The sequence below is a fragment of the Stomoxys calcitrans genome, chromosome 2 (assembly GCF_963082655.1).
Source record: "Stomoxys calcitrans chromosome 2, idStoCalc2.1, whole genome shotgun sequence".
NCBI classification, from domain to species: Eukaryota; Metazoa; Arthropoda; class Insecta; order Diptera; family Muscidae; genus Stomoxys; species Stomoxys calcitrans.
The window spans coordinates 3,346,457-3,373,385 of record NC_081553.1 but is presented as its reverse complement, the minus strand read 5'-3'; the positions used below and the strand labels follow the sequence as shown (position 1 = coordinate 3,373,385).

At 36.1% G+C, this 26,929-nt stretch overlaps 2 protein-coding genes across 2 annotated transcripts; one reads left to right on the top strand and one right to left on the bottom strand.

Moving 5' to 3' along the window:
* Positions 1–9,570: 9,570 nt before the first annotated feature.
* Positions 9,571–12,115, top strand: LOC106083777 (COMM domain-containing protein 5). Its single transcript, XM_013247029.2, has 3 exons — positions 9,571–9,993; positions 10,058–10,201; positions 10,272–12,115. The coding sequence occupies exons 1-3, from the start codon at positions 9,695–9,697 to the stop codon at positions 10,492–10,494; spliced, it is 666 nt and encodes a 221-aa protein (XP_013102483.1). The 5' UTR covers positions 9,571–9,694; the 3' UTR covers positions 10,495–12,115.
* A 2,478-nt stretch (positions 12,116–14,593) lies between these two features.
* Positions 14,594–16,179, bottom strand: LOC106083766 (probable galactose-1-phosphate uridylyltransferase). The gene is made up of 3 exons (XM_013247015.2): positions 15,944–16,179; positions 15,721–15,890; positions 14,594–15,553 (listed from the first exon to the last, which is right to left on the bottom strand). The coding sequence occupies exons 1-3, from the start codon at positions 15,960–15,962 to the stop codon at positions 14,681–14,683; spliced, it is 1,062 nt and encodes a 353-aa protein (XP_013102469.2). The 5' UTR covers positions 15,963–16,179; the 3' UTR covers positions 14,594–14,680.
* Between the last annotated feature and the right edge of the window lie 10,750 nt (positions 16,180–26,929).

Below are 26,929 nucleotides of genomic sequence, written 5' to 3'. Positions count from 1 at the left end.
GCCCAAGTCGAGCAAAGCATTGACAATTTGGCTAGAATCGAACGATGGATGAACAGCAGCAGCAGCAGCACCGTTGGCAGAGCTCTCTGCTGCCTGCTGCTGCTGCCACACACACAATGTTATTCCATTCATTCCATTTCTCATTCGTCGTCGCCCATTCAAGCCAAATTGTAAAGGCTCTCCCATGACTTCGAGTGAGCAAACACTCAAAACTCTCTTCGTACTACTAAATGTCACAGCTGAGTGCACATAAGAGAGCAAGACGCACTGTCACTAAGTGTCACGGAGCCACAGAGAGTTGAGAGTGCCCGATATTAGTGGTCAATGCTGCCACTTTGTTTTGGTTAATAGTTCTCAATGGCGCTCAAGGGAATAATTTGTCATTTGTATTTATGTTGACACACTAAGTGCCAACATCAAATCTGCATAAGTGCACCTGAGCTATGGCGACAATAAGCATACATATATTTTGTACATGGGTATTTCAATTGTAAGAAACAATTGTTTGCTTTTTTGTGTTCGTGCTCATTGATGTGTGTATGAGCTACCGCACATAGTGCGAATTAGGAAGATATTTATTTTAGGTTTTAAGACAAGTAATAAGACTATCCACAACTTGTTTGTTCTTTTTATACCCACCACCATAGAAGGGGTACTGCGGCTCCATAAACTAAATATGTATTTTCTAGTTCTTGTTCGATCTAGCTATCCATCCGTGTCGGAATCCCGATGGCGATCGGTCGAATAAAAATTTCCGCTTGAAATTTTGTACAACCAGAGACAAGTTGATACCAAACGTGCTCATTTCTGTACCATACGGTATTGATAGTTAAGCAGCACCGTATGTTACAAAAACAATACCGGATGGTATGGATGAAACATTAAATGATTATTGGTATTGGTTTTAATACCAATCTGTTATAGGTTTGAGCACCAGACAGTTATTGGTTTCAGAAACCAAAAAAAAAAACGATTGACAATAATTAAGCATTTAAAAGCCAGCAAATGTGTGCTTAAAACCTACTCTAGTTGGGATGGTATGTGAAGCATCATAATCCAATTGACATCGTCCGCTGATGATTTTTGCTATGCTATTCTTTGAATAGCATAGCTATTCTTTGAATAGCACAATGTGCTGCAATGGAATCTCAATAAAATTTTAAGACCAAAAAAGAAAGCGCAAACAGACGGATTAAAAATAATTTAAATCTAATTTTATTTCGATTATTTATGTGACCACCGTGACCATCTTCAATTCTTTGTATTCAGCAATTGATTCCATATTCATTGATTCCCAAAAGCGGTTTTCATAGGAATACACCTACACGGCATAGTTTTCCACACAAGAGGCTATAATGTTTTTTGATGTAGAATGTCCTTAGAATTTGTATAAATTCCATTTTCCCCGCTTTCGAGTATTTGAGCAGGATTTTACGCACTCAAACTGTATTAAAACATTTTATTTATTTGTTTAACAATTATTTTATAACGTCGTCAATATTTTAAGTAAAAAGCCCAACAACACTTCTGGCGCTATGACAAGAATACAACTGTGACTCCCTCAATTCTTAATAGCCTCTTTTTGTCGGGTATAGAATTGATTCCAAATGGTATTAAAAATCTTTGCCAATGACGCGAACAAAATAATACCTGGTAGTAGGGCAAAGTACCGTCATTTTTCTATCACTGTACAGATATTTCTTTGCGATGTGTGTCGGGGATTGATTGCAAATGGGTCATAACGGTTCAGATTTTGATAAAGCTCCCATATAAAGGGGTCCTTCGAGTTGACTTCTGATGGTTCAATTTTTCCGACTTGACTCAAATTTTGAACAGAGTATTATTTTAAGACTTCCAATAGACGCAGTAAGTATGGTCCATGATCCGATAAGCTCCCATATCGTATATACCAATTTTCCAATATTATTTCTTGAGTCCCTGGAAGCCTCAATTGTTATCTGATTTTGCTACAATTTTGCAAATTGACCCTTGACCCCTAAATTTTTGCGTAATTTCAGCAGAAATTTGATACATAATGTACACATATGCCAACCCACTAAGCCTATTTTCGGGGAATTTTTTTGCAGAATTCGTAGTGGTGGGTTCCCCAGATTCGACCCTGCTTAGCACTTTTTTATATGGTTACAATTGGGGTTAATCGGGGTTTCAATGCATACCCTTATCAAACCTCTATAAGTTTTAAGTTCCCTTTAGTTTAATTTGCGTTTTTTATACCCACCACCGAAGGATGGGGGTATATTCATTTTGTCGTTCCGTTTCCACTCACATCGAAATATCCATTTCTGACCCTATAAAGTATATATATTCTTGATCACCATAAAAATATACGACGATCTAGCCATGTCCGTCCGTCTGTCTGTTGAAATCACTCTACAGTCTTTAAAAATAGAGATATTGAGCTGAAACTATATCTTGATATAGCCCCCATATAGAACGATCCGCCGATTTAGGGTCTTAGGAACATTTATTATCCGATTTTGCTGAAATTTGGCACAGTGAGTTGTGCTAAGGCCTTTGACATCGTTCTTTAATTTGGCCCAGATTAGTCCAGATTTGGATATAGCTGCCATATAGACCGATCCGCCGATTTAGGGTCTTGGGCCCATAAAAGGCGCGTTTACTGCCCGATTCCGTCAAAATTTGGGACAGTGAGTTGTGTTAGGCCCTTCAACATCCTTCTTAAATTTGGCTTACATCGGTCCAGATTTGGATATAGCTGCTATATAGACCGATCTCTCAATGTGAGGTTTTGGACCCATAAGAGGGCGCACTTATCCGATTTCTGGACCCAGGTTGGTCCAGATCTGGATATAGCTGCCATATGGACCGATCCATCAATTTAGGGTCGTAGGCCTGTCAAAGCCACATTTATTATCCAATTTTGCTGAAATTTGAAACAGTGAATTTTGTTAGGTCCTTCGACATTCTTCTTCAATTTGGCTGAGATCGGTTCAGATTTGGATATAGCTGCCATATAGACCGATCTGTCGATTTAAGGTTTAGGGCCCATAAAAGACGCATTTATTATCCGATTTCGCCGAAATTTGGGACAGTGAGTTGTGTTAGGCCCTTCGACATCCCTCTTCAATTTGGCCCAAATCGGTTCAGATTTGGATATGGCTGCTATATAGGCCGATGTCTTGATTTAAGGTCTTGGTCCCATAAAAGGCACATTTATAATCCGATTTCGCTGAAATTTGTCACATTGACTTATGTTAGGGTTTTCGACATCTGTGTTGTATATGGTTCCGATCGGTCTAAATTTGGATATGGCTACCAAAAAGACCAATATTTTGTTCTACAAAATTGAACAATGACTTGTACTTATTAGACCACTCAATATCCGTGTCAATATTGGTCGAAATCGGACCATGTTTCCATATAGCTGCTATGGGGGCATAAAATATGCATTTTTCACCGGATTACATCAAAAGGTGGTTTACACATATACCCGAAGTTGGTGGGTATCTAAAGTTAGGCGCGGCCGAACTTAACGCCTTTTTACTTGTTAAATTTAAAATTGTAACGAGTTTTTTATTACGTCATCGCAGTATTCCCTAGAATTTTTTGTTGTCATTCTTCTATTCGTTATTGTGCCTGTTTTTTTGTTCGGAGGTGGTAATTGTGGAGTTTATGATTTGTGGAGTTGATGAAACAAACAATTCCATTTTAATATTCTTTAAGGTATAACAGATATTAATGAGTTTTTTTAAATTTTCTATACACTCTGGAAATATTACAAAAAAAAACACAACAAAATCCCTGAACATATTTGAAATTGTGTATAAAAATAAATTTGTTCCACATTACAAGCTCTCTCTCTCTCTCTCTCTTGTGCTTATGCTATTAAGAGAGCAGCTCTTCCAACAACTCTCTTATAATTATTTGAGTATTCTGTCAATTTCAGGAAGGGTATTAAATTTGTGCTATTTCAGTTCCGTTACTGCCTGGTTGTCTAATTAACATGACACATATGAGTCATGTTTATGTTGTGTTCTCTTAAAATATTTGGTCGAAGAGAGTTGAGTACATTCTATTTGTCGAATTTACTCCATAATAGTAAGGCGTTTAAAAGCTATAGCCCAGTATTTTCGATGTTTATCGACATACGGTTGATGTGGAAAGCGCTTAATGTCATCTTGGGCTATCCAACACACCAAAAAAAAAATACGTTACACTTTTTCGGAATTTTCAAGTATTTGTTATAAGGTTTATTAATTATGTATCATCGAATCTTTATACATAAAGGCAGGGACGTAGCCAGGAATTTATTATGGGGGAGCCCACACTACATTTTTTCAAAATCGAAAAATTCCAATTTTTATTTTTGGACCGGTCGGGACAATACAGGTATCAAATGAAAGGTACTGAGGTGTAGAATACGAATATGGTATAGAAATTTGAGTCTAAGTACCCATCGGGCCGCCCTAACCCCAAAACTTCCCCAAACGGACATATTGGACGTTCGTTTCAATATGGAGCTCAAATGAAAGGCATTCGGGACAAAATTTCAAATCTGGCATACAAAATCATATCGAAGTATAGGGGTTCACGCCACCCCTCAAAAACGCCATTAAATCCATTAGGGCTAAATGATACTTGGCTGAACAGATTATCTTAAAATTTTCATAGATTGTGTACGTTTGTCTCGAAGGAAACATAGGCTATTTAATTTTTAGATATCGGTAGGAGGCGGATCCTCCTCCCTTACCTAAAAAACACCACCCATATCCGAAAGTGGTCCGATGGGCACAATAAGAGTATCAAATGAAAGGTATTGGAGACCAGAAAACGAATATGGTATTAAAATTTGGGTCCAAGTACCCAGCGGGCCCCCAACCCTAAAACTCCTTTAAACAGATATATTCGAAGTTCATGTCAATATGGGATTCAAACGAAAGTGTTAGGCACAAAACATTAGGTCCAAGTAATGGAAGGTCACCGTAGCGCAGAGGTTAGCATGTCCGCCTATGACGATGAACGCCTGGGTTCGAATCCTGGCGAGACCATCAGAAAAAATTTTCAGTGGTGGTTTTCTCCTCCTAATGCTGGCAACATTTGTGAGGTACTATGCCATGTAAAACTTCTCTCCAAAGAGGGCATTTGGGGGTGGGCGACCTCCCATTGAAAATTTGCAAATTTTGCCCATGAACATTCCATTAAGGAACAGGGGCAAACTTCTCACATATCAATGAGTGCAGTCCTATTCAAGTTTAAACTCAATGATAAGAGACCCTTTTTTTTTAAAGCAGATTCCGAACGGCGTCCCGCAGTGCGACACCTCTTTGGGGAACATTTTTTAAATGACCATGCATGGCATTATACCTCGCAAATGTCGCCAATATTAAGAGGGGATAAACACCGCTTTGTCCGATGTTCTCGCCAGGATTCGAACGCGTTCAGCGTCATAGGCTAAAATGACACGAATTCGATATCCGCAATCAGGGCGAAGTGTCCCCAACCTAAAAAGATATTAGACAGTTAAAGAAGGCGCAGCGGAGCGGGCCCGGTTTAGCTAATACATATATATATTTCACTTCTGATGCAGCATCAATATTAGGTAAGTTCTATTTAAATTATTTTAATTGCGTTATATTTACTTCAATCAATTGCTATTTTTCTTCTTTCCATTTTAGACAATCTATGCGAAAATAAAAACTTCAAGTAAAGATGGCTTTTTGCAGCAAATATTGGGTTGCCCAAGAAATAATTGCGGATTTTTCATATAGTCGACGTTGACAAATTTTTTCACAGCTTGTGACTCTGTAATTGCATTCTTTCTTCTGTCAGTTATCAGCTGTTACTTTTAGTGTGTATTTCACTTTTTTCAGTGTATTTCACTTAAAATTCAGACTACTTATTCAGAATAAAACAATGTAATAACAAACAGGTAAACGCGTGCTAAGTTCGGCCGAGCCGAATCTTATATACCCTTCACCATGGATCGCATTTGTCGAGTTTTTTTCCGGAATCTCTTTTTAGGTAAACATAAGATAAAAGGAAAGAATTGCTTTGATATTGGAGCTATTATATCAAGTCATCGTCCGATTCAGATCGGACTGAATGTTGGAGACCATAGTAGAAGTCGTTGTGTAAAATTTCAGAAAATTCGGATGAAAATGTCGCCCTTTAGGGGCTCAAGAAGTAAAATAGCGAGATCGGTTAATGTGGGAGCTGTATCAGGCTATAGACCGATTCCGTCCATGTTCGACACGTATATTGAAGGTCATGAGAGAAGTAGTTGTACAAAATTTTAGTCAAATCGGATAAGAATTGCGCCCTCTAGTGGCTTAAGAAGTCAAGATTCAAGATCGGTTTATATGGCAGCTATATCAGGTTATGGACCGAGTTGAACCTCACTTAACACTGTTATAAGAAATCAGAACAAAACAAAACACAAATTTTAGCCAAATCGAATAAGAATTGCGCCATCTAGTGACTTAAGAGTCAAGATCGGTTTATACGACAGCTATATCAAAACGTGGACCGATTTGGCCCATTTACAATCCCAACCGACCTATACTAATAAGAAGTATTTGTCCAAATTTCTAGCGGCTAGCTTTACTCCGTCGAAGGTTAGCGTGCTTTCGACACACAGACGGATGGACATGGCTAGATCGACTTAAAATGACGATCAAGAATATATGTAATGGCTTACGTCCAACGGCTATATCTTGCAGGGAGAGGGCTTCTTCAGGAATGTTGGATGGCTCGCCAATACCAATAGTTAATACAGCTTCGTCTATGACTGACTCTAAATACTGCAGTCGCTGCTGTCCAATAGTTGGAGTTACAACTTTGAAACTATTATTTTGTTAAAAAAAATTTAATTTTGTCTTTTTTTTTAATTGTTAAAGTCTAAAACGGAAAAAAATTTTAATTGTTATAACTTTCACGAAAAGCCACATAACCTAAGTACAAAATGAGATATTTATCGAAAAACATACTTCGTTTTTATTAATAATTAAGTTAAGGCGGATTTAAAAAGGTGGTTTCACGCTGTTAACAGCTGGCCGGGGTTTGACGGTATTAAGATGACATATTTTGTTTGCATTCTCTTTGTTGTTATCTTCTTTCTCGCATATTCTCTGCTCATGTACGCACACGTATACACACACGCACTCAAATTTCTTTGCGTGTGTTGGCAAACGTGCGATCAGCTTGATGACAAGATGGCAGATTGCGCCATATGATTTGTGGTTGTTGTACAAATGAGACCACCTTTAATTGTTTCGGCATGCAATTAAGTGAAGATACCTCATTTGGAATCATATTTGGAAAACAGTTGACAAATTTTTTATGATTCTCAGATTGAAAGAAAATTAGTGAGAAACAAAAGGTCATGCCAATCTTATGATTGTGGTAGGGAACTAATTAACTCTCATTAATTTATGCTGAATTGCCCTTTCGGTTTTTTTATTATAGGCACTTTGTTTGCATTGAATTTAAGAAGGAAAGTGAATTTTTTTATTAATGTGTGTTTTTTCGTTGGCTACCTGTTGAGGACAATTTTCTTACAGAAACCCCATTTATGAGGGGTCATCTATTTTGAAAAATTTGCAATGTAGTATATAGAAAGTAGTATAAATAGGTGTTCATTGTTCGATTTGTGTCTTTCAACAAGTTCATACCTAATATAAAATTGAAAAATTATTTCAGATTCAATAAAAAAATGTTTGAATCAATTAATTTTTTATTGCAAATGCCAAAAATTTTAAATTCAATTAAAAAAAATATTTTTTATTTGAATTATACAATTATATTTTTTATTTGAATTATTCAATTATATTTTTAATTGAAAATTGCCTAAATTTCAATTACGATCGTAATTGAAAAAAAAAAATCCGAATTCAATTAAAAAATGATTGATTCAATTAAAATTTTAATTGATAATATTTTGATATTCAATTAAATTTTTAATTGAAAACATATTCGTGAAATTTTTTCTATAAAAATCGGTTTCAACCACGAAATTAATTGATCCAATTAATTTTTTAATCGAAATTGCTTTAATCACGATGATAAAAGTTTTAAAAGTTTTTAAAAAGGTGATTGAAAAAATTTTCAATATATTCAACTAAAAATATGAAGGAAAATTTTTGAAATTTCCAACTAATTTTTTTATTGATCCATTTAATTATTGAAGTTTTTGAAATTTTCAGTTAATGTTGTAATTCAACCAATTAAAAAATTGTTACAATTTACGAAATATAAAATTAATTGTTAATTGTATCAATTAAAATTTAATTTATGAGTCGATTATGGGTTGTAACTCGACTACACAGGATTCACTGAATAAAGTTAAGCCAAGCGATCAGCCAACATACAATTTTTTAATTTGTGGCATTACTTGGCATTAAGGATGTCAACTTGTTCTCTTATTACATTCATTCTTTGTTTACGTTTTCTCCTATTTGATGACATTTTCAATTGGCATATTTGACATCCTTAATGATGTTCATAGGGCCTATCCACTTTATCTTCCGCAAGTGATCTAACCTTCTATAAGTGAATCCCGTCGACTATAGTTGCGTTGCCAGGTTTCGTCTCCTGGCAACTCAAATAGTAGTATAAAGTTGGAAATTATTGTCACTTTCATTCAATATCATCATTCTTAAAGTTCAGCTACTAAGAAATTTGTAAAAAGTACGCAATTCAATACAAAAATGAAAATTTCTGTTACAAATTTGGACGTTGGCAAACGCATTATAGACCAAAGCTATTTTGAGCAAATGACTCGTTTCACTTTATAATGGTCTAAAAACGACTCGTACGCCACAAGAACAAGTCATTCAAAGCATGTGAGCCCAAATAAATGAACTTGTTATGCTAAATAAACCCTGAATAATATTAAGAAATAAAAATTTAATTTTTTTCAATGTTTTTCAAAACGATATCACACGCAAACAAATTTGGGTGCGAATGTGTATACGAGTGCGTACATGAGCAGATAATTTGAGAAAGAAGATAACTACAATACAAATAAAAATCTGACATCTTAATATCATCAAACCCTGCCTGCTGCTAACAGCTGTTCGCGTGAAACCGCCTCAGTTTGTCACAAAAACAAGTCAATCAAAGCATGTGGGCCCAAATAAATGCCTATGTTGTGCTAAATAAACACAGCCCTGAGTAATGTCAAGAAATAATAATTTTATTTTTTCCAAAAAAAAAAAAAAAAATTGTTAAATTAACAAAATTTTACAGAGAAAGCAAACAAACAAAATCTTAACAATATCGCACCATAACATTTATGTTGAAGTGTGAACAAATCTCCTCAACTTGTGTGAACGGTTAATGTGTTTTTCAAAACGACATAAGCAAAACCAGTCAATGTAGACATAGCATAAGCTTGGTACAAAAGGTTCAAACGTAAAGCGCATCCATTGTATTGTACGATAAGTCGTTTGCTTCTAAACATTTTACAATTTGACCAACCTTACCGTTATGCTTCTACGTTACTAGAAACCGGTTTGCGGTTTTGAGCACGCCACTATGGGAAACGTTAAAGTTACGTTACGAAACCAATAAACGTTTATTATAATTTCTGTTCGCTTCATTCGTATGTAAACAATTGAAAAAAAGAAAAGGCGGAGGTCGCTTCTGATACCGCAGATACTTGGTGCTATAAGTACGACGAACGGAAACAGTCGAGTAAAACGCTTCCAGCAAAATGTCTACTAATTTCCGCTACACAGTTGTTAAGACTATTCGTCCATATGTGAAGTTCTTTCCACAACTTACCAAGCCTGTGATGCGGGTACTCATCCAAGTGTCTTTTCATTACATTGAGAGCAGTAAATGTTCCCCGGAGGTATTGGATTTGGCTTTAAACAAACTGACACATGCCGGCCACACCATACCGGAGAATTTTTGTGAGCTTTTTGCTGCTATTTTGCAAATAATGCAAATATTTCTGAGGACACCCGTTAAGCAGGACGAGTTAAAGGATTGCCTGAAACAGGATTTGAGGTAGAAATGCATGTTGCATATGTTGAGGAATATTTTTAAGATACATGTTTTTCATTGCCACTAGATTTAGCGATGAGTGTGTGGAAGACTTGGCAAAAGTTTTACACAACCATAGGTCATCGTTGACCAAGAACTTTATTGAAGCCAAGATGTTGCGTTCGTGTGCCAAGAACCTACAGTGGCGCATCAATATCTCCCTAACACAAGGGTAAGTACATACAAAAGGAACAACAATTTCAATTTTACGACTATGGAATTTTCCGACTTTTTGTTTTTAGTATACCTCGAGGGCCTTCGTCTTCCTCCGCGTCAAAGAAAACAGCTGGCGGTGGAGTAGCTGTTGTTACACCCACCATCATCTTGCATTTCCAGTTATCAGATGGCCGATATCGTACACTAGAACTGCCTTTGGCAATGTTTCACCGCCTGCGATACAATATTGCCGTTCTTCTAAGCGAAATGCAATCCTTGCAACAACGTGCGGTTATGAAAAAATTTTAATATCTCAATCGCAGTGATATACACATGTGCAAACAAACGCGCTCATAAAACAACAAGGTGTGCGTGGCGTGCAAGTGCAAGAGGTGGTGTATGTGTATGGCATTGCATTGCAGACACCTCCCCACATACATACATTCATCCTTACACACCCATGCAGCCTGAAGCCATTTCTTGCATTCATTCTCTTTTGGATCATCTCCAAGAAGAGGGAGGGGAAAAATGAGCAGTTCAGTCGAAATCCTTACCATAAGAGTTTCCATGTATAGCACTTAACTAAAAGCACTCGGCAAATACACTTGTTGTATGTGCTTACATTTTAAATGATGGTACAATTGTTGATACACCCAACACCCTACACCACACTCAAGCTTAAAGATTATTTTGGATAGGACTAGATATGACTACAAATCGATTGAATATCGCTTCTCTCGTCCTCCGGTATAAGCCAAATAGCAGTCATAGTTTGCCATATCAAATTATATTTCTATATCGACACATTGCAAGCAATTTTGTAACATTTTGCAATGTACTTGGCGAAAACTTTCAATTATAGTATTCCATTCCATTAATATTGATTCCATTAAGAGCGAGAAAAAGAACGCAACAGACAAAGTATTAATTGTTTTAAGGTTGAAATATTCCTCTTCATTGTTTGTACCTATCTCTCTCTAACGCCCATGCTCTCTGTTGTTACACAGTGCAAATTTTAGAAATTTTTTAGGAATAATTAGAAGAAATAAGTGCCAAATTATTGTAAATAACGTTTTTCTAAGTAGATAGGTTAATTTGCTAAGCAAGAATTACTTTAGAATGATTTTTCAAATGTATTTTCTATTTCCAAACCAAGTTCAACCAAACTTACTTTACTGTGTGTTGTTCGCGTTTCTTCACTTTACAAACACTTTAGCTTGAACATCTATAAATGGTGTAGTGGTTTCACTTTATCGCATTGTACCGAAAGTTTGCTTTTTTTGTCCTTAAATATTTTTGTTTTTTTGCTGCATTGAGACTGCTTGTCATATGCACACACAAGCGAATCAAATAATACCACGTATCATGCAGGGATGCGTGTTTCCGGTTTATGTGAGTGTGCTTGTGCCACATTGTCCGCATTGTTTGTATGTAAACGCTTTTCGTATATATATATAGTCTCAAAAATAGAATAGAAAACGGATAGTTGTTAACAGTAATGTAATAATTATAATTGTAATTGTACTTTGTAATAGTAAAGTGATTAGTCTAAATGTCCTTGTTGGTTGTTAAAGTTTACACAGTTCATAAGTATTTTGGAAAATGTTGTTTATTGATGATATTCGAAATACTTGTAAGAAAAAGTTTCGAATTACGGATGTGTTGTTGTCTTTTTGGCCTATAACCGCATATATAGATATTTACAAACATATATACACATATACACATGTACATGTTTATAATACATTTAAATGAACATACTACGTTATATAATTACAAACAGTCACACACGAACACATAAGACACACTGAAATCACACGTTTATACGTATAAAAAAAAGACTTGATTATGTGTTTTATACATACATACAAACATACATATACTGAAAAATAAAATACAAAAAGAAAAAACTTGCTAATTTACTACATAACGGATTTCGATCCCCAATATTTTTGATGAGAAAGCCAATAAAGTCATTATTCTAAAGCCAAAAAAGGATTTTTGAAATTGGAAAAATGCGAATGTTAGCGTGGTTATTCTTCTACTATAACCTGGCTCATTTGTTTGTCAAACCAGGAAGGAAAAGCTATACGCCCGATCGATCGTCTGTATATTTTACAACAGCAACATGGAATGGAATATTTTTTCTGTTACTAGTGGTAGTATGCAAATTTTCTCTCATGAAAAACAGTGAAGATATTCTCGTAGCATTCATTGATTTCCGATACAAGTATCATTGAGTTTGTATCGGAAATACTGCTGTTTATTGCAGTGTCCAAAAGGCGTGCCGCAAGGCGACACCACTTAGTAGAGAAGTTTTATATGAAAGCACCACCAAATTGTAGGGGCGCTTGTGCTTGTGTTTGCGTTAATGATTTCATTTTCCGATTTGCAACCAAACTCCTTGTATTGTGGTATTCGTGACTTTATTTTGGCGAAAGGCTCCCTAAATTATGCCTGTGATTTCGCACATTACATTTAAACTCTGTTGTTTCAGTGTTTTGCCATTTAGTTTTTGTGCCTTAGGTAATGATGTTATCTCCCTTTCTCCTCGACATATTGAGTTGTTTTGCATTAGGGTATGTTGGGCCATTTCTTTTTTTTTTTTTGTAAACTTTGGTAAGGGCTTGAGAAATTTAAAGTTTTGGCGAGGGTAGAAAAAAAACTGCTCAATGGGCCATCTTTCTCATTTTTGACAAGTTTTACACAAGTGAAGAAGTTTCTTTACACTCTTAAAAATAATTTTTAAATTTTAATTGCTTTGATCGTTTCCAATCAAATGAATTTTTATTGAGCATCGCGATCAATTTGTTGTAAGATGGAAAATTTTTGGTGTGTTTTTTCGCTAACTTTAGTTTTTTTTTTTTGTAAAAGGTCACCGTATTATTCTTACACATATGATTTTTTTCAAAGTGAAAGTTTGGAGAAATTCATAGACCAAACTACCATTGACCTTTTATTTATTTACGATTGCCGCATATATTAACAAGAGTTGCAACTTCTCCCTTTGAGATAAATTCATTGTTGTTTGTTTTTTCTTAACTCCAATTGAAAAACGAAAAGACCATATAAAACAATACCCAATTTGTATGAGCGGTTGTCTGTTTCCCTCAGATCTCAACTAAAGGATGAAATTGATAAAATTGGTTGCACTCCTGTGACGGACGAATACCCTGATCTATTGGGAGTGCCATTACTTTCCCTTTATGCAAAACAAATCAGTCTATCAGTTATCGTCGTGTATTCAAATCCTTGTTACTCCCTGCGTTGTATCCGTGGTCAAGGAAGTGGAGGGGGAGTATTTGGGGACTGTGGCAGAGCCCTGGTCGCACTAATGTGCTACGCAGCCCGATGAATTGTGTTTATTTGCCCATAATTACAGCGAAAAGTGCCCTACTTTATAGTGCCGAATTTTTATTATTTAAAAAAAAAGGGAAAAAGAAATCTAAAAGGAGTGGGAAAGAAAAAAAAGGAAACATTTAAAATTTTCAAACTTTAATTTCAGCTTTGTATGCCTAAACCCCATGTAAATTGTGTGTATGGGTCGTTTGATTTTAGCCTATTCCCTTTTTATTATAAATTTTTGTGCCAATCGTTACTTTACAAAAAAAAATATTTTAAACGGTCATTTTGGGTTGTCTCTTTAATTTCGTTCAATTTAGAGTAAACTTTAACAAAATCGCGTAAAGTTTTGAAAGTTCAAAAAGAAAGCAAAAGTTTAAAGAAAAAAAAGTAAGACAATACAAAAACAAATGATTTCAAAACATTAACCAAAAGACTACAACAACAATTCACATAAAAGAGACAATATTTAAATATAAAAACATCAGTGTTGGAATGGGCGAATTGCCTTGTCTGCCACTCTGCCCTCCCCTGCTGAAAGGCCTTTTATCGTGGGATCCAAACGACATGTAAGTGGTTCTTTTACTCGTTTGTTTTGTTGTTGTTTGCCTATTTAAAATTGCCACTTGCTAATATTGAGGCTATGGCCTCGTGACCCAGTTGGGTCGATCAATTGAGAAAACCGTTAAGCTTTGCGAGAGCAGTGGTGCTTTCAAAGCAGACTCTCTTCTAAATAATCTATTTCATCTATGCATCTTCGATCATTCAGCTCGTCTCGAAAGAGAAACAAACAAAAATATAGTTTTTCCCTTCGATCAAAAATTGAACTATTTCTATTATTAATTTAAAGCTTGAAAAAAATGCAACTTAGTGCTTGCCACTAGTTTTGCATCATAACTTTCCGGTTTATCTTCTAATAGGGCTGGAAAATCATTGCTAAAAACAAATGTATCCTCATAGTCGGGATTTTTTTAAAAACAAATTGGTTAAGAAGGAGCCTTTTTATCGGTTTATACCTATGTGTTGTTAATAAATGCCACCACCCCACATCACTCACCACCACGGCTTATATAATAATGGTCATAATTTATTATTTATCAATATATGCAGCTTGCACAATCATCCATTATATAGTTTTTACAATTACTATCAATTATGTAGGTCTAACATTGTTTAAATAGTGATTTTCGCCATCCAATTCCCTAAGTCGTTGGGCAGCCTGTTCTGCCGTTAAATCTCGTTGAGCCTGACACAACAACTCAAAACCGACCATAAATTTTCTTACAGTTGCCGATCTTAACAATGGAGGATAATAGATGGCATGTAAAGTCCAATGTGCATTGTCTTGTTCAAGCTTCTCGCCTGTTGGTGCACCATGGAAACCCATTGAGTATGGGAAAGAGCATTTAAATAAATTGTCATATTTCGTTGTCAGCTGCTTTATGACCAAAGCCAAATTCTTCTGCTGCTCTGGGCTAACATCATTAAGACGTTTGTTTTTGTTGCGAGATATGATCATGGTTTCAAAAGGCCAGGAGGCCCAGTAGGGTACTACCACCAGCCAATCGGGGTTATCTATGACTAAGCGCTCTTTGCGTTCTATTTCTTTGGTAATATAATCGCTTAACATTGGCGTTTTATATTTTTGGTAATACTTTCTAAGATTGGCATCTTTAAGTGACGGCTCAGAAGGTAGGAATGAACAGGCCCATATCTGGCAATGTGGGTGAGGATTGGAGCAACCCATAGACGCACCTTTGTTTTCAAATATTTGCACCCACGTATATTTTAAGTTGAGTTCATTGAATTGATTTATCCATTCTCTGATGATTACTTCAATTTCATTCGGTGTCATTAATGGTAGCGTCAGGTTGGATTTAGGGTGGAAACACATAACACGGCAAGTACCTTTGGCGGCGGCAGCTTGGAAAAGCGGATCATTACTTTCCGGTGGAGAAGGTATATCTTCTAATAAGGCTGGAAAATCATTGGTAAAAACAAATGTATCCTCATAGTCAGGATTTTTCTAAAAACAAATTGGTTAAGATCGCTGTCAGTGTTAGCCAAAGGCAAATACCATGTACCGTTATTTATATTTTAATGTTTTAAATAAGTTTTGCAATGGAAATGAAATGTTATTTTTATAATGGATCGAGACTCAAGTGTCTAGAGTTGTGCGTATCAAAAACTTACCACCCCATTGGGTCTTACAACGCCCGGACACAATGGATTGCTGGGATCGAATTCTGGCAAATCATTTTTCTGCGGTGACTCTTGCTGGCCTGACCAAGGCCTTAGCATTCGGTGAGGACACACTAGAATCCATTGACCCGTCAGTGGATTGAACCGCCTATGTTGGTGCTCTAAAAGATGATAATATAGTTCACTCCAAATTAAAATTCACTGCAAAGTCCACCTGTTGGAATAAAACTCATGCTGGCCCTTAATGTCGATAATGGTATGTGCCGTCGTTGCAACTCGTAATGTACCCACCAATGCCAGCTATATTATTTTTCAGGTTTATCAATGAATCTCGAGTATTCTGTTATCAAATATAGAACAACTTTAGATTTCATTTCATGATCGTCGAAAAGTTTTCCCCCCTTCCTGAGCTGTTTGTTTTTGATTTGCAATTTGTGATATCAACTCATGCATACGCTATTGTTGTAACATTTGGAGGTCGTCAGTGGTTACTAGCAAAGATGAGCCGAGTAATCGTTTTGATATTTGGTTAAATTCATTATACAATTATAGAAGGTAGCGTTACGAAATCAACGATACAACCCTGTTGGAATGAGTGTAGAAATGTCCACTCATCTGTCAAATTGACACTGTAGTTATTATTTGCATTGCCACGTGCAGCAGCGAAAAAATTGTGATTACATACGTATAAATTAAATTAAAAATGTGAAACAATAAACAAAATGTTGAAAAAACCTTAAAATCAAAACAAAACCAATTGACATAGTAGTGTATTTGAACTCTGAAATTGCAATATATCATCAGCTGGGCAAGTGACTTAATCTTCTTTAGTCATTGGTTAAATTTCGTGATTGTTTTTCTCCACCATATATGGTGTCATCATTCAATATGAATGACAAAACTAAAAGAGGAAGAACGCAACATATTAAGGCTATGGTTAAACGCATGATATAATTACCAGGTAGTTAACCGTCAACAGCTGAGTACAATTTTTTCTCGCGAAGTTCGCTATCAGTCAACGAGTTTTGATTGTGTGTGTGTATTATAGTTAAGAACCATACCACACACAAACAACGAAAAATGTCGCGAACTAGTAACAATCTCAAATCAGAGTTGCACTAATCACAGATTTTGACAGATAGTGCACTCAATATTTTTAGTTAATCATGGGTTAACCATGGGTTAATCGTTATTTAATGGCAAAATTGCTTAAGACGCTTTTGCACGGCATGTAGATGTCTTATGATATGTATCTTTTTGGATTTAAATGTAATTGAAAATGTTTGTCAAAATTGTCAATTGAAGGCTGGTACCAAATTCGTTTTCCACAGTTGAAATATTTAGGATAAATAAAATGCTCTTCCCGCTAAATACTTTATTATTTAACGTTGGCATTACTGACACCTCATCCGAAATAATTAAATATTAACAAAACAAACAAAATAAGTTATTTTAATTTTAAATAAATGGATCTTGGAGTTCAAAAATGTGATTTTGATAAAATCCTAAGCAATTTTCCACTTCAGAATGTTTAATCAGTGAATAAATATGTTGCGTTCTTCCTATTTTAGTTTTGTCATTCAAATTGAATGATGACACATGTGCAGGTAAAATGAGAGGAAGAGAAACACAAACAAAGAGAACATGGAAAAAAATGGGATGGTTTGCTGTGAATGTAAACACAGAACTGACATTTTAATACTGTCAAACTGTCCGGCTTTTTTCAGCTGGTTTCGTGAGACCAACTTTATTAACCTACCTTGGGATGAAATATAAAATGATTAGCATTGTTTGCTATTACCGAACTGGTATGGGTATTAATATCAATCTGTTATAGGTGATAATACCAAACCGTTATTGGTTTTAGTACCAAACCACCTAATATTCCACCTCTAATGAATCAAAATAAAAAACACTGAATATAATTGAAATTTTATTTTATTTCTGTTATGTATGCTTATAGTTACAATGAAATAATTACAATTAGTAAGGAAAGCCAAAGTCGGGCGGTGCCGACTGTATAATACCCTACACCTATCCTATAAAAACAAAGTGGGACCTATCTCTTATTTTGAACATATTTTGATGAACCTCGCTGGATGTTGTCAGATGGGTTATTAAACAACCAAATGAAGAAAGTTTGGAACCACAACTTTGAGATAGTCAGTAACTTTATATGCCCCGGCACCGCCGTAACCGAAACGAATGACACCAATTTCGAGATAAAGCGAAGAATAATACTGACAAACAGATGCTACTTTGGACTAAGTAAGCAGTTTAGAAACAAGGCCACCTCTCGACCGACGATGATTATACTATACAAGACACTGAAACTATCCGTGTTCTTATATGGTTCTGAAGCATGGGTACTTGTGAAAGCAGTGCTTGAAGTATTTGAGAAAAACATTCTTCGTAAAATATATGGACCAGTTATTGTTAATGGAGAATATAGGCGACGTATGAACCACGAGCTGTATGACGACGATAGCACGCATCAAAATACAACGGCTGCGTTGGCTAGGTCATGTTGTCAGAATGGAAAATAAAGCTCAAGCAAAGAAGTCTTTTGAAGGCAAACACGGTGGTACACGCAAAAACGGAAGACCAAAAGCCCGATGGAAGGATCAAGTGGTGGGAGACACCTCGAAACTTGGTGTCAGAGATTTTAGAATGAGCGCACAAGATCTAGGCGCTTGGGACGCTATTCTACGTTCGGCTGGTGGAACAAATGTTCTGTCATAGCCAATTAAAGTAAAGTTAGTTCAAACTGTAATTTCTACGGTTGACAAATGACAACATTACTGAAAATTACCCGAAATCTGACAAACATATTGTATATATGGGAGCTATATCTAATTCGGAAATGTATCCTTTCTGCCAATTTTCGAGAGAATCGGTTAACAAATGTACACTTTATTGCAATATTTCTCAAAATATGACGAACATAAATATGGGAGCTACATCTAAATCTGAACCGATTTCTAGCAATCTTCTTAAACATTGCGGTAGTTGGCGAGAAAAGCTTTGTAGAAAGTTTTTTAAAGATTGGTCAATAAATGCGCTTTGAGAATTGTATCCAGCGATGAGGTACATTTCTGGTTAACAGGATACGTAGGACGTTACGAAGGAACCATTTAAACAGGAGCCGCGAGCAACATTTACATGAAGTTATTTTTAACGAGTAAGAACGTGCTAAGTTCGAGCCGGGCCAAATCTTATATACCCTACACCATGGACCGCATTTGTCGAGTTCTATGCGCAGTATGTCTTTTTAGGCAAACAAATAATACTGCTATATTAAGTTATAGTCCGATTCGGGCCATAAATGAATGCTGAACTTTATAGAAGTCATTGTGTAATATTTCAGTTCATTCGGATAAGAATTGCGCTTTGTAAGGGCTCAAGAAGCAAAATTGGGAGATCGGTTTATATGGGAGCTGTATCAAGCTATAAATCGATTTAGACTATATTAGACACGTGTGTTGAAGGTCATGAGAGAAGCCGTTGTACAAAATTTCTTCCAAATCGGATGAGAATTGCGCCCTCTAGAGGCTCAAGAAGTCAAGACCCAAGATCGGTTTATATGACAGCTATATGAGGTTATGTACCGATTTGCGCCATACTTAGTACAGTTATTGGAAGTCATAACAAAACACCTCATGCAAAATTTCAGCCAAATTGGATGAGAATTGCGCGCTCAATGGGCTCAAGTCAAGATCCAAGATCGGTTTATATGACAGCTATACCAGATTATGAACCGATTTGAATCATACTTGACACAGTTGTTGGAAGTCATAACAAAACACCTCATGCAAAATTTCAGCCAAATCGGATGAGAATTGCGCGCTCAATGGGCTCAAGTCAAGATCCAAGATCGGTTTATATGACAGCTATACCAGATTATGAACCGATTTGAATCATACTTGACACAGTTGTTGGAAGTGATACCAAAACACCACGGACGAGAATTGCGCCCTCTAGAGGCTTAAAAGTCAAGACCCAAGATCGGTTTATGTGGCAGCTATATTAAAACATGAACCGATATAAACCATACTTAGCCCAGTTGTTGGAAGTGATACCAAAACACCACGAGCAAAATTTCAGTCAAATCGGATGAGGCTCAAGAAGGCCTTACTGCTTCGAAAGTTAACGTGCTTTCGACAGACAGACGGACGGACGGATACTTAGCACAGTTAAGTCAAGAAGTCAAGACCCAAGATTATATGGCAGCTATATCAAAACATGGACCGATTTGTCCCATTTACAATTCTAACCCAAATACACTAAAAAAAAGTATTTGTGCAAAATTTCAAGCCGTACTCCTTCGAAAGTTAGCGTGCTTTCGACAGACAGACAGACGGATACATAGCACAGTTATTGGAAGTCATAACGAAACACCTCATGCAAAATTTCAGCCAAATTGGACTAGAATTGCGCGCTCTATGGGCTCAAGAAGTCAAGATCCAAGATATGACAGCTATACCAGATTATGAACCGATTTGAATCATACTTAACACAGTTGTTGGAAGTGATACCAAAACACCACGGACGAGAATTGCGCCCTCTAGAGACTCAAGAAGTCAAGACCCAAGATCGGTTTATAGGGCAGCTATATTAAAACATGAACCGATATAAACCATACTTAGCCCAGTTGTTGGAAGTGATACCAAAACACCACGAGCAAAATTTCAGTCAAATCGGATGAGGCTCAAGAAGTCAAGACCGAAGATTAGTTTATATGGCAGCTAAATCAAAACATGGATCTATTAAGCCCATTTACAATCCCAAACGACCTACACTAATAAAAAGTATTTGTACAAAATGTCAAGCGGCTAGCCTTACTCCTTCGAAAGTTAACGTGCTTTCGACAGACAGACGGACGGACGGATACTTAGCACAGTTAAGTCAAGAAGTCAAGACCCAAGATCGGTTTATATGGCAGCTATATCAAAACATGGACCGATTTGTCCCATTTACAATCCTAACCCAAATACACTAAAAAAAGTATTTGTGCAAAATTTCAAGCCGTACTCCTTCGAAAGTTAGCGTGCTTTCGACAGACAGACGGACGGATACTTAGCACAGTTATTGGAAGTCATAACGAAATACCTCATGCAAAATTTCAGCCAAATTGGACAAGAATTGCGCGCTCTATGGGCTCAAGAAGTTAAGCTCCAAGATCGGTTTATATGACAGCTATACCAGATTATGAACCGATTTGAATCATACTTAACGCAGTTGTTGGAAGTGATACCAAAACACCACGTGCAAAATTTCAGTTAAATCGGATGAGAATAACGCCCTCTAGGGGATCAAGAAGCCAAGACCCAAGATCGGTTTATATGGCAGCTATATCAAAACATGGTCCGATTAGGCCCATTTACAATCCCAACCCAAATACACAAATAAAAAGTATTTGTGCAAAATTTCAAGCGGCTAGCCTTACTCCTTCAAAAGTTAGCGGTCTTTCGACAGTCAGACAGACAGACGGACGGACGGATGGACATGGTTAGATCTATTTAAATGTCACGACGATCAAGAATATATATACTTTATGGGATCTCAGACACATATTTCGAGGTATTATAAACAGAATGACGAAATTAGTCTGCCCCCATCCTATGGTGGAGGGTATAAAGAGTAAATGATCGATAGACCAATTTGAAAAATTTGAATAGATGGTGCAAATTTGAGTGTTTTATTATTGGGTTGCCTAAAAAGTAATTGCGGATTTTTTAAAAGAAAGTAAATGCATTTTTAATAATACGTAGAATGAAACTTTAATCAAATATATAATTGCTATTTTGTTCGATAACCTTTTGCCATCTTCCTGGCAAAAAACTGAACCAAGTGCGATTTTATAGCCTCATCATTGCCGAAAGTTTTACAATTTAAGGAATTCTGCAAAGATCGAAATAAATGGTAGTCTGATGGTGCAAGGTCAGGGCTATATGGTGGATGCATCAAAAGTTCCCAGCCAAGCTCACTCAGTTTTTGCGAGTGACCAAAGATGTGTGCGGTCTAGCGTTGTCCTGGTGGAATATGACACCTTTACGATTGACCAATTCTGGTCGCTTCTCCTTGATGGCTGTATCCAATTTGTCCAATTGTTGATAGTAAACATCCGAATTAATCGTTTGGTTCCTTGGAAGCAGCTCAAAATATACCACACCCTTCCAATCCCACCAAACAGACAGCATAACCTTCTTTTGGTGGATATCAGCCTTTGAAGTGGTTTGAGCTGGTCCACCATGCTTGGACCATGATCGTTTTCGACTAACGTTGTTGTAAACAATCCATTTTTCATCTCCAGTTATGATTCGTTTTAAAAACGGATCGAATTCATTGCGTTTAAGGTGCATAAGGTGCACAGCGTTGATTCGGTTTGTTAAATGAATTTCTTTCAATACATGTGGTACACAAATATCAAGCTTTTTCACCAGTCCAAGACTTTTTATGTGATAATGAACGGTTGATTTTGGTATATTTAACTTCTCTCCTATCTCACGCTCAGTTACATGACGATCCAATTCGATTAATGCTTAAAATTAGCTTAAAATTTGTCAACGCCGACTATATGAAAAATCAGCAATTATTTTTTGGGCAACCCAATAGATTACACTAAGCAATCTTTATGAAGACAGTTATCATAGTTTACATGGATGCTGATGCTGATGCTGATCAAGAAAATATTCTCAGGGATTCAAAAGTATTGCACAGAAGGACTGAATTTTAGCATGCCATACCGAACGTTGAGAAAAATATTTTGGCTAGAAAGGAAAAACAAACCATATTTTTATTATATTATTCAATAAATACTTTATTAGTTCTTTTATTTTTCTTTTTAATATTTCATTATAATTAATTACTAATAATTTCTAATATTATTATCATAATACATAATTTTGTTAGGGATTTTCTTGTTGTTCTTGTTAATGATTTAATATCTCATTGTTTTTGTTTATATGCATTTAAATTAAATAATAACTGTTACAATTCTTTTCTTAATGCCTTTTTAAATAATCATAATTATAATAATTCATTTGTTTTTTTTTTCTTTTTGTGTATTAATCAGTCGTTCTGTTTTTATATTATGATTTATTTATATATTAAATATATATGTAGTTTTTTTTTTGTAATATGTGTTTTCTTTATATAAATATAAATGTATGCATTTGTTTGTTTGTTTAACGTTTTTGTTTTGCTTCAGTTGGTATTGTTACTTAATAAATAATAAAACCTAACACAAACAAAGCAATTAAGTTTTAGTTATTACATTTCTTTATTTTAATATCTCTTAGGGGTTTTGTTTGTTTTTCATTTGGTTTTAACAATCACTTGAGGAGTATTTCTACATACAAATATAGTTTTGTTTTCTGGCTGTCTTCTTATGCATTTATCGGATTTCTATTTGCCTGTAACATACTGTATTTACTCAGTTGTATTATAAAAAAAAATAACATACGCATTCATAATAAATGTTACAATAATTCATACATATTAATTCATAATGAATACATATACTTGTTGTTATCGGTTTCGATAGTTTGTCTATGTAGAAAACCTCTATGCTCTATGCTTTCGGGCTATAAACATCTGCAATTTACAGTGGAGTTTCAAAATATTATGATTGTAGTTTTGAGGTAATGAGAATGGCATGGTCTTCAAAGGACTATGATTAAATTTCATTTTATCTCGACTGGACATTACGGATATTATGTTGCGATCAAAAATTTGTGAAGGATACATTTTGCCACCCTACTATGTTCACTTTTCGTTGCAATTTTTCGCTACCATTTGTTGAAACGGCGCTCGTTTTGTGGGAAAAAGTATGGCTGGCAGTTAGGGGGCCCTGCGAACACTATAGCGCTGAAGTGGGGCCCTTACTAAGCTTTGAAACTTTTGTCACACAATTCGTATTAAATAAAATCATAAACATAATAAATATGGCGTCAATATTTTAATTTCAAAGCTATAATAAGAATACAAATGTGACGCCGTCAATTCTTAATAGCCTCCTTCGTCTGGTATTAAAATGATACCAAATGGTATTAAAAATATATGCCAATAACGCGAATAAAATAATACCATTCGGTATTGGAAAAGTACCGTCCTTTTTCTATCAGGGTACAGGATGACGTTTGCTGATACACCTTGCTCAGTAAGAATTGGAAAGAATTTCTCCGAACCATCCGACATCTTATAATGGCGCCAATACTTTTGCCGCTGTGACAGGAATACATTTGTGATCCCGTCAATTGTTAATAGCCTCCTTCGTGTGGCATTAAAGTGATTCCAAATGGTATTTAAAATATCTGCCAATAACCCGAATAAAATAATACCATCCGGTATTGGAAAAGTACCATTCTATTTATATCAGGGTACAGGATGACGTTTGCTGATACACGTTCCTCGGTATTGAGTGTGGAAAGAATTTCTCCGAACCATTCCGCGCCAAACGAGGTTACAGACAGGGAGATAATTTATCTCTCTTATATTCCGCTGAAGAAGATTATAGGAGAGATAGTTGTGAACTGATGTGGCGTACTACTCACAAGTGAACACATGCCGACGACGGTGATATCATGGGTAGGTCACCGGAAGAAGCAATTGCATTACGGTTGCATTGGCTAGATCATTTTGTCAGAACGGATAAAGAAGCTCCAGCGAAATTCGTTTAAAGGCGAGCATTGTGGTAAAAGCAAACCGCGACGACCAAAACTCAGATGGAAGAACCATGTGGTGAAAGACATCTCTAAACTTGGTATCAGAGATTTTAGAAGGAGCATAGAAGATCGAGGCACTTGGAACGCTATTCTAAGTTTCGCTAATGGGACAAATGTTCTGTCATAGCCAATTAAAACAAAAGAAACCAACAATGCAAAGAAGCTTAATTTGGACATACGGTCTAACTTAGTAGGTTCTTTCTTGACTCAAGAGTAGCGATTTCGCACATTATTGTGAAAGTATGCAAGAACTTAAGCAAATGCATGTGTGTGCCCATTACTGCTCCTGATCTATTAGCTACTACAATGCTGGTATAATGTAACTCTCTGGAAGCTTATATGAGATTCCGTTCGTTTTTTTTGGGGGAAGACCCCTGAAACATCTCCACAAATCTTAAGAAGTCCGCCTACACCCAACTCGAAGCTTAATTTGAACCCACGGCCTAACTTGGTAGGTTTTTTCGTGACTTAAGAGCATCGATTTCGCACATTATTTTGAAAGTGTACAATAACTTAAGCAAATGCGTGTGTGTGCCCATTACTGCTCTTGATCTATTAGCCACTACAATGCTGCTATAATGTAACTCTCTGGAAGCTTATATGGGATTCCGTTTTATTTTGAAGGAGACCCCTGAAACAGCTCCACAAACCTAATGAAGTCCGTCTACACCCAACTCGAGGCATTGCATACCATAATAGTTGCTGTGACGTACAGACCAATTACCAATGAATTGAGAGATTCACAAAGACAATTGCGCATTGCCCTTGTTTCCTCGATGCGTCCAGATGTCATTGCTGATTAGATATTTACCTATGAGAGGGCACTCGTGAGATGTGCATATTTAAATACGTCAGTGTTGGCCTGATTTTGCTGGTGCTAGGTTGGAGCGATTTCAAAGTTTTTGCGACAGGTGCCACAGTTCCTGCTATTGATGTTCCTTATTACGTTTTTCTGAAAGTTTTGAGTACAGTATCACTTGGTGTTATTTATTATTGGTATCTTCTGATTTCGCAGCCGTGGCTGGCTTAGGAAAATTCATTTGTTTCATGGGGTTCAAGTCCCAACCACTCATCACCTACGGAGAGAAAACCGAGCCAGGTGTATCACCCGACAAGCAGGCTGGATCATTGAGGTTCGATTTGTGTGGGGTTCATTGCTGTCACATAGCTTAGCTGCGAGCTACAGGGCGCCTCCACAGGTTCCGGATAGTGGAATGTTCCATACGGAGTAGCTGCTATGGCAGTCGTGGACGATCAGCGTAGCAGTATTAAGCAGTGGAGATTCTCAGTGAGAGGCCGGGCGGTACTGGCTCTTGCACAAATACTGAGTGCCTATGATGCTGGATATGACAAATAGCCAATGGCCAACCTGTTCCCGCGGCGATCGGTCCATCGGATCGGAACGAGCTGTTTCACCTTCAGAAGCTTGACGAGGATCGCCACTTCCGCAAGAAAATGTGGCCACAACAACAACAACCATTTTTTCACTTTAATGATCAAACTTTTCTACTATCACAGCAAATATGTGACATTTTTTTGAAACAAAACGTTGTTCTGTTTTCGATGGAAAAGAAAAGAGAGAACTTAATGGCAACTAACTTTGACTATTCACATTAAAGGACATATTATTTAAACTCTTTAAATCACTTTCATCTCCGCTTTCAAATACCTAATGTCCTTTGTCTGTGTGTGTGTGTGTGTGCACAGTAAATTAACTAAATACATGAACTTAATCAAAGTCCTTTCAAAGGTTTTCTCGAGTTTCACAGTATTAACAATGACCTTGATGAATTATAGGACATTACAAATTAATGGGGATAAAACAACGAAGGTAAAGTAACCTTTTTTTTGTCTATGTTTATCTATTAAAACAACATCCTTCTCAAAAATATATATATGTATTTATATATGTCAACTCTAACAATGGGCAACAAACAAATAAATGAAATATAGGGTATGTTCTAGTTTTTCCTAACAGGCTGAAAAGGGGGTTGGAGTGCCTTGGGCAAAGTTATTTTATATCTCTGCCATATCGGTAGCGGTAACTGTAACTGTAAATGTATTGTGTTTTGTATTCATTTTCTCTAAACCTTTTGTTACGGATTTGCATTTGCTTTTTTTACCTTTCGTTTTGTTTTTGTTGTTTTACATCATATTATCTATTTACCATATGTATGAATGTATATAAACTATGTATAATATTTAACAATATGTATATATTTATGTATATAATGTAAATTGCATATACATATGTAGGCGTGTATGTGTGTATATACTAAAATACATATGTAATTAAGAATATGTATACAAATAGTCTAGTGTAGTGTAGAAAACTGTATAATAAATTAATAATAAATGTTTTTTTTTTTCTGTATTAGGGTATGCCGAACGACTTACTTTCTATACCTTATTAAGAGATTTTCCCCAAGGACGGACATTTGAGATTGTGAAAGCTGTTGAGAGATTGGTTTGAC